The 8,917-nt window shown below is 35.6% G+C and overlaps 1 protein-coding gene across 1 annotated transcript in view; it reads right to left on the reverse strand.

Moving 5' to 3' along the window:
• Nucleotides 1–8,917, reverse strand: part of LOC140153194 (uncharacterized) — a gene marked incomplete in the record, with an annotated part of 50,621 nt that overhangs the window by 29,415 nt on the left and 12,289 nt on the right. The window contains 8 exon segments of the mRNA XM_072175874.1: nucleotides 2,052–2,096; nucleotides 2,596–2,637; nucleotides 3,458–3,550; nucleotides 4,008–4,167; nucleotides 4,907–5,064; nucleotides 5,769–6,083; nucleotides 6,787–6,972; nucleotides 8,043–8,191. Coding sequence (XP_072031975.1) covers nucleotides 2,052–2,096; nucleotides 2,596–2,637; nucleotides 3,458–3,550; nucleotides 4,008–4,167; nucleotides 4,907–5,064; nucleotides 5,769–6,083; nucleotides 6,787–6,972; nucleotides 8,043–8,191 — 1,148 coding nt within the window.

An 8,917-nucleotide genomic window follows, 5' to 3' on the forward strand; every position in this document is an offset into this window, starting at 1 on the left:
AGACTACAACAGAGTTGTGACATGTAGCTATATCTGACAGGATCTGATCCAAAGTCAACAATAATGAAATTGAGATATAGGCAACCATAAGGTGCAAAAAACAATACAATACATATGACAATTGATACAAGCTTGTTATTTTGCATTCAACAACTCTTCCTATATCTTTGTACAGGAGCCAACCATTGTTAATCCGTGATGAATCCACACTTTTACTGTAGCGTATATGGGAACGCGTGCGAGACTACGCATTACGCGAGAGCGCGTAAAATTCGTCATGCCTGGAACCTTTATGCGTATGCAAGCTTACAAGTTGAATTCAGTATTTTTCAGGTAGCAGCTAAACATTGCTGTTTTATTCTGTAGTTTTATTGCTGATATCAACAGAGAAATCATCGAAGTTTTTGTAAGGCTAAGTGGCAATGATTAACTGACATTCATCATAAAATAATACAATCTTTAGCTTCTTTTCGTTGTTGAAAGGGATTCAATCATGTTTCACCGTTGTTCATCACCGATTAACAACGATGCGTCCGCGTCGTCTGCGTGGTTTACGTCGTCTGCGAAGTAAACCACACAGACGAGCAGGACGCAAGTCCCTAAATCAAGTATGCATGGACTTGGGGATTTATAACATTGGTAAAGTTAGATACTGAGCTAGTTAGTAATGGTAATAACTCAATTTCAGACTTCAGTCTGATCAGATCAAATTATGTCACATTATGTTAATTACATTATGTTATGGCAGCAGTGTGATGTTATACATAATTCAAACACTGAGCTATTGTGGAATGATTAAATGTATGTGCTATTTACTAATGCTATTTACTATACAATATACAAATATATAAACACAAACTAAGTTATGCACCAATCCATTGCCAGTTTCACATAACAATGTATTGTCTTTGTAAATAGCATTATGATATATCGTTTTGTGATACAGGCAACAAATTATAAGAGAATTTTCTGCTCCTACACACCCCCACACACACCCCTGTCTGTGTTTGCCTCCAAACGTGGACATTGTGTTTTGCTATCTAACCGAAGCGTGTGTATGATGTTTTCATCGCCTAACCGTGGACTAAAATGGCAGATTTTTTGTGTGTATAATACAAAACGGAATTTTAGCCATCACCCTGCGGACGGTAGTTTTTACATGTGTGGTCCTCAGTTTCAGGCAAATAGCGTTTAAAGCATCTAGCATGCATTTGAGGTCTTTTGCAGCAGTTTGAGACCGAGGACAGTCCTCGGTTGGAAGTAGGTCCACAGTTTAGGGTGAAAAATCTTGTGTGTGTCCTCGTTTGTCGGCCAACACGTACGCACCCCTACCACTACATGTAATCACTGTCTCGGGGGGTGGACTATGTATAGTACTATGCAAATGCTGGAATTTGTGTATTCAATTCTTATCACCATTCCTCTACTATAATCCGAGACAGAATTAAATTGATACGCCCAACTTACTTGATACATTTTTGAGACGCTCCATTTGACACACTTTTGATACATAATGAAATGAAAGGATAAGAATTGGAACACTAATTTGATACAGTACTATATTTGATACACTTTTGATATATGTATCAAATGAAAGGATAAGAATTGGAATGCTAATTTGATACAGTTACATATTTGATACACTTTTGAAATATGTATCAAATGAAAGGATAAGAATTGGAATGCTAATTTGATACAGTTACATATTTGATACACTTTTGAAATATGTATCAAATGAAAGGATAAGAATTGGAATGTTAATTTGATAGTTACATATTTGATACACTTTTGAAATATGTATCAAATGAAGGATAAGAATTGGAATGCTAATTTGATAGTTACATATTTGATACACTTTTGATGTCATTATGTATCAAATATGTAACAAATGAAAAACAAAAACACACCCCATACAAAACCCACTCATCATAAATACATCTCTAAATAGACTCTTTGCTACAATGAAACCAAAAATAATTTGCTGCATGTGCTAGATGATAACTAATTCACATCACTGCTATTAAAATAATTCAAAAGCACACAAGTATCACCTTGAATCATGGTCACTCGATTCTGTCTCTTCACTGTCATCATCACTATGGTGATAGTAACCATGGGAATAAAAACATGACGATGATAAAACATAACAACAATAATGAGAACATTAAAACATTGTCTAACTATGGTGAATCCCCACACGGTTTAGATTCCATTGATTTCCGGAAAGATAGAGTCATTATAGAAGTTACAACATCCAATAGAATGGTACCATTCCTCAGATTCTACACTGTGGTAATTTAAAGAAGTTGCTCAGATCAAATATATGAGGAAACAGTAATACAATAATTGTTTTCAATACAATATCAAACAAAAAACAAGTAAAAGATAAAGCATTAAGATTTAAGAATCAAATGAAAAAGTATAAGAAAGCAAATTATTTTACTGGGAAAAACTCCTGCATTTATAAATGTAAAATCATGCTGACAGACTAGTCATAAAATAATTTATGAGGGCATGCAGATCAGAAGATGAAACATGCAAATATGAGGAAACAGGTGAAAGATCAGTACAACAATATGAGATAACAATTTTTACCTTTCATCTTCATCATCTGGCTTTGATTTCATCTTTATTGGGCTGTTTGATAAATGATGATATATTAATGAAATGAATGAAGGTGATATTTCACATTTTACACAATTGGCAATTGAAATGAGCATTACAAGTTATCAACCAATCAGAATGCTGTTAGATGACCAGTGGTACCCAGGGGGTTAGGTATGAATTGATACCAAATATCTATGACCACTAGTGCAGCCCTCACATGCCGTAACTTTCAACTGCAATACAACCCACTTTGAATTTGAAATGATAAAATCCGATGGCCTGTTAGACATTGCAGTTCAAACTTCAAAGCAAAATTGCACAAATTTAATAAACTTTAGGAAAACATCAGTGGGAGTGAACATATCACTTCAGATCATAATACCATAAAAACTCGATACTTAGAATATGTGCTTACTATCAAGTGCTTTTGAAAACATGAAATTGTACCATAGTCCGGCGGTTTACCAACTGAGCTAATGGGGTTGAGACAAAAATTTGCAGGTTTACTTGTTCGTATATAACAATATGTATCGATGATTTGCTCAAAACCCCTTATACTTTTGTGGATAGGGCTCTTCATGTTTGCATGTTTTAAAAGTGCTCGATAGTAAGCACATATGGTAACTATCAAGTTTTTACGATATCACACTAACATAAGAACATGTGTATGACAATGAAATTGACTTTCTTAATTGATGTTGATATGTTTACAAACATTGCACCATGATATTCTAATATATATATAAGACTACACATAGCTAATTATGTAGTCACAAAATGTTGATTCAACGTTTGTATGTTGTGAACATTGTGATAATGTTTTGGCATTCATTTAGTGTCTAGTAGGTACCTTTTTCGTTTCTGTTGTTCTACTGGTCTCTCTGGACTTTTAACTGGAGATAGTTGTCTCTGGGGAAGTTTGTCTTCTGGTCTGGCTCTACATCTGAAATCATAAGCAGACAGTAAGGTTTTTCGATTTGGCAAAACAACACACAATAGAGTAACATACCAAAAGATTCACCTAATGACGGACATGGGTTCCGTTGCCTTGGTGTAAATTTCATGTACAAGTAGAGACACTCTCCTTTGAAAATCCCAACAAGAGTTAAGGGTCTGTGCCGTTATATGCTGATGGGATTTTTACGGGAGGGCACTAGCCAATTGACCAAGCAAATCCCAATTATCTACTTAGCAATTGGTGTACATTCACATTCAAACATTAATCCAACAACTGCCAGTTGCCCTTAGCAAGCAATACTGAATGGTAAAATAAGCTGACTCCTTTACAACAATAAAATTGAACTGAACAACGGCACTATTCTTACTTTAAAATCGGGATTACTTGTAACAAATGCACTTTTGCTGCTTCTCTATCTACTTAATATCTCTTTATCACTTACTCTAGAAACACTGCCAGGTCTTCTTTGAGATAGTGTAACCATTCCATCTGTAGAACATGTACAGCGTGGTCTTTAGCCTGCTGGAATGTTGATGCTTCTACAAAGTCACTAGTTAATAAAAGACTGGTATGGATGAAATCTCTCTGATTACTTGGAAGACCTGTAAGGAAGAATTTGAAATGTTGATTAATTAATATGCTAAAAGGGGATTATTGCTGGTGCACCTTTACCCTATGCCTAACTCTTATTCTAACACTTACTATGAATCTAATGGTGTGTCTTGAATTTAGCATTCCAGCAGTTAAAATAAAATGATAAATATGAACTTTATTCCATTTATTATTGCATTGAGTATTCCACCTCAGTCACGTCGTGTAACATGTATCTTTCACTGATTGATACACTTAACCTTGATCAAGGATTTTTCCTCACTTTTTCTTTTAATGAATGTACACTTTATGATACTGTGCTATGCCAGCACTGCTCTGGCACATAACTCAAGTTAATTATTATGGATGTGAGTTTTATGGTCAGACTTGTATTTAGGACAAACTGGGCCATGTATCTCAACACACATGGTAAAGAATGAGTTACCCTAAAGGCAGGTTGCCGTGTGTGCATCAAATGGAAAATGCTGAAAGACTGCACATGAGTACACTGGTTTTTCATTGCTTTACTCCTTTGTACAACATCAGCCCGACCAAGAGAATGCCACATGCACAGCTCTGGCACATCATGAGATTATGATAGTGTGAGTATTATAGTCAGACTTGCATTCAGGACAAACTCTGGGCTATGTATCTCTACACATGGTGCTGTGTGTCTAGGGGTTAGTTAATTTAATTGAGCGTCAATGCAATTTGGTCTGTTGTCCTAATCATAGTTCTTGATTGACTCACCAATATTCCATACTGCTCCATCAACTATAAAGCGGCTAAAGATTGACCATGCTTGACCCATCCTTAGCAATCTATCTGCATCCCTGTCTTCTGCTATTCCATAATCTGTCACATCTTGCCAGAATAGAAGGTTGGCAAGGTACCTCCTATCATGATGTCTAGAATAAGAAAACATATTGCTTATTATGTGATTTACTGAGGCAGCCTGTCTAATTTGGTCCTATAGCACTATCAGTGCCTGCTTAGGTACCGATGACTCTTTCAATCATCCACTAGTGATGTCATAATTATAGGTTAATAAATGCATATCACTTGTTGGGAGTGAAATTGTACAAAATAATGCACACATACTGAGATGTTGATGTGTCTAATGCTTGAGCCCTGAAAGCACTGTGTGTAGTACACAGAGTACACAATCTGTGCACTTTGCGTACATTTCTGATTGGCTGCTTTGATATAGGAGTGTATGAAATTGTATCAAGCATAATAACTAAGATTTGCATAGTGTTATCATTTTTTACTTAAAATGAAAGCAGTATGCAAATATTTAGGGTATGAAAAAGAGCCACCGGTACCCGATAACACTATAGGACCATGTTAGATGTTATGCCGAACTTGAATGTGAACCAAGAAGTGATGACAATTCAGTTACTGCAAAGGAACTCTAAAATAAGCAGTCCAATATATTAATAATTTCAATTTCAATGTTTAAATGACAAATACTTACTTTCAAACCTGATAGATAAAACTATCCATCCCTTTGAACTAATTAATTGAACTTGTTTACCCCATATATTGATCAAGCATTCAATTTTCAATAACATTTTAATAAAAATACGTTTTGGCAATACTCCTCACTTACTTTTCTAAATATCTCTGGAATGGCCTCCCTGCCGTTCTATCACATGATAAGCCCACATGGAATCTGGCTGATAATGGTCTAGGCATATAGTTGGCTGTTTGGAAATCCACCAAATATCCTTCTTGAATAGTGTCTTGCATCCTACGACCACCCGCAGCCACTCTGTTCCAGTCTTTAGTAGTTGTAGCTAGTCGTACACAAGAACTGGGTCTGACAGGGAGTGACTTGACCAGGGAAATGGATGGCAGGAAATTCAGCTGTGGTGATTTGGCATTGCCAAACTCTCTCATCTGCTGTTCCTTGATTTTCTCCAAGCTATGATATATGGTAAGAAAAGATGCTTGTTAGCATTTCTATTTATTTTAAGAAGAACATTTTTTAATGTGACTGGTTGCTACAAAACTAGGAACATGTTAGCCCAGATCAAAATGTAACTATTAAAGTAACTTGCAGTAAACTTTTGATGAGAGTGTATTTCTGTGGTGCTAGCAAAACAGAATAATAATAATAAAACTGCATTTATCCCCGCTCTCTGGATCCTCACATCACTCAAAGCACACCACAGGTTGATATGCTGCATTTATCTCCTCTAAGGGTAGTATAGCACAAGTTGATCTCAATGCTGAGCATGACAGACAACAGGCCTGGCATACAGCTGGGACAACCATTTTTTTGTGACTCTCACCCACAGCACATCATGCACCCACTGTGGTGTCTGCACGTTTAGGACCATAATGAGTAGGATAGAGAGAAGAAATGAGAAGCTGATGATCTTACAACCTTCCGATCGATAACCTTTCTTTTCCTTGCTCATTTTGTTGTTTCTTTCTTTTCTTTCCATACAGTCCAGCACACTAATATAAGCTTTTCAGCTTGGCTTGAGCATTTTGCTTCAACCTGGTCCCACCATGACACAAGCATGTGCTCCCCTGGACCTACTGGTGAAACAAACAAACAAACAAACAAACAAACAAACAAACAAACAAACAAACAAATGAACAATGAGCAATTAACTTACTTGTAATCCTGCACCCTTTCTTGATGTAATATAAACCTTGCTACCCAGTAAGATCTGAGTCTTCTCAAGACATCATACTGTGTTCTTGTGAATACTGATTCACTCAAGCCTGTGTTACCCTGCGCTCGCTTGATTTGCTCCATTGCATCTGGAGTTAACTTGAACCTGTACTTATCTTGAATATCCCTGGGGGAAAATAAGTATAATAAGTCATTATTACATGTACATTCACAAAAGTGTGTGTCAGTCAGGCAATATGCAAAGCGCAGTTTGTGTAGGTGCAGCACCTAGCTGTGTGTATGCCATTCTATATCAATTGATGATGTTATGAGTCTGAATATTATGAACTGGTCATAGTATATGTGTTTTACAGATGTACATTTTGCATGCAATACATTCAATATTCCATTGCTAATATATTACAAGAATCTATAGTATCAGGTCTTTTCTTTTACATTACATGTAAGTGGTTCCCATGCACATATGCTGAGTTTATATAAATTGTAAGCCATCAAACTACAAGTCCCTACTTGAAATTTTTGGTGTATGATGGCCTTCAACAGCTGCATGTTCTGAATTGCTGATTGTGAAATCTGTTATCCTAGAATATGTTGCTTCAATCAAGACCAATGTTATACCTAAAGACATTGATGTAGGTCAGGACACATCCTTCGATGTGCTCTTTCCAAGTACTCCATTACATGTAGTGTCCTCTGATCTTTTTCAAACAACTTCTTTCTATATTATATTCTTGGAATCTTCCTTCATATACTTTATACAGAGTTCTAGAGTCCAATATCATCAACACTTGGGATCGTGTTGGATATACATGTAGGCTCATTTTTTTGCCAACATTTTTTTTTCAACACTTTTTGACCAAAACTCATTTTTGACCAAATAATCATATTTTTGGCCCAAAATCACATTTTAAACCAAAATTCACATTTTTGATTAAATATCTCATTTTTTACCAAAAATCACATTTTTGATTTTTAAAAAAATCTCATTTTGTACCAACAAATCACATTTTTGACCAAGAAAAGATCCTGCAAACATAAATGATAAAGTTGGATGTTTTTTCACCAAATACAAAATGTACTGGTCTTGCTTGAGTTTTAAGATATTGGAGTCGACTACAGCTCATTCAATACTTTAAAACTAGTAGCTCTATCAATAAATGTGTGTATTGGGTTCAAACCTTCCAATTTTATACCAATATGTGTAACATTTGTCTAATACTTCATAACATCACCTACCTAAATAACCTAGTTCTTGTGATGTTGGCGTGTGTTTCTCCTAGTGCTTGTACATTGTCACGGTATAGCTCACAGTCTAACCAGAAGTTTAACATATCTTCGCCGGATGTTGTCTTAAGGAATGTCTTCAACGCTTCCATACCAGCAAGCTGAAAAGATACAGACAGTATGCTTAGACTTTTGAATTTGTAAGTCTGCTTTCTTGAGTGGATGTTTTGACTGATATGCAGCTGTTTGCTGTGGGAAGATACAGATGTAATCTTTGCACATGCATCAGGATTTAATTCAATTATGTACATTGTTTGCTATAGTGCATGATTTGAGTGGTATCTTAGACTATCAAGGATCTGTATTATGGTTAGCATTGGCTACTATATTGAATTATAATATAGCTAAGTTCATAACATGGAAGTTTTCCAACAAGTTTCCATAATACTTGTAAACTTGTTTGATGGACATAAAAACAAAGGTGATTTGAAAAAGTGAAGAGCCAGATTTTAACATGTTTTAATATTGGCAATTGGGTTCAAGATCAACTTGGTAGGACTAAAAAATGTTAATGCCTTCCAATTCCAGATTCCAGCTATCCAGCTCTGGATGAGCTTCAAAAATAAATCATACATATATTTAATTTCTGCAAGAAGGACTAAAAGTAAAATGCTCACTAAATGCTGGGAGACTGGGAGTGGCATTCGTAAGTTTGCTATCTATAACTGGCTAAATGGCCAACATACTATAACAATTTTTTCAAAGCCTTATTTGTGCAACTTACATCAAGTAGCATCTAAACACAACTCAAATATTATTGAGTGAACCAATTATCTAAGATAGAACCCTATCAGTATTTAATTGCATTTACCTTGCATTCTGAGCAA

The sequence above is a fragment of the Amphiura filiformis genome, chromosome 5 (genome assembly GCF_039555335.1).
Source record: "Amphiura filiformis chromosome 5, Afil_fr2py, whole genome shotgun sequence".
Lineage (NCBI taxonomy): Eukaryota > Metazoa > Echinodermata > Ophiuroidea > Amphilepidida > Amphiuridae > Amphiura > Amphiura filiformis.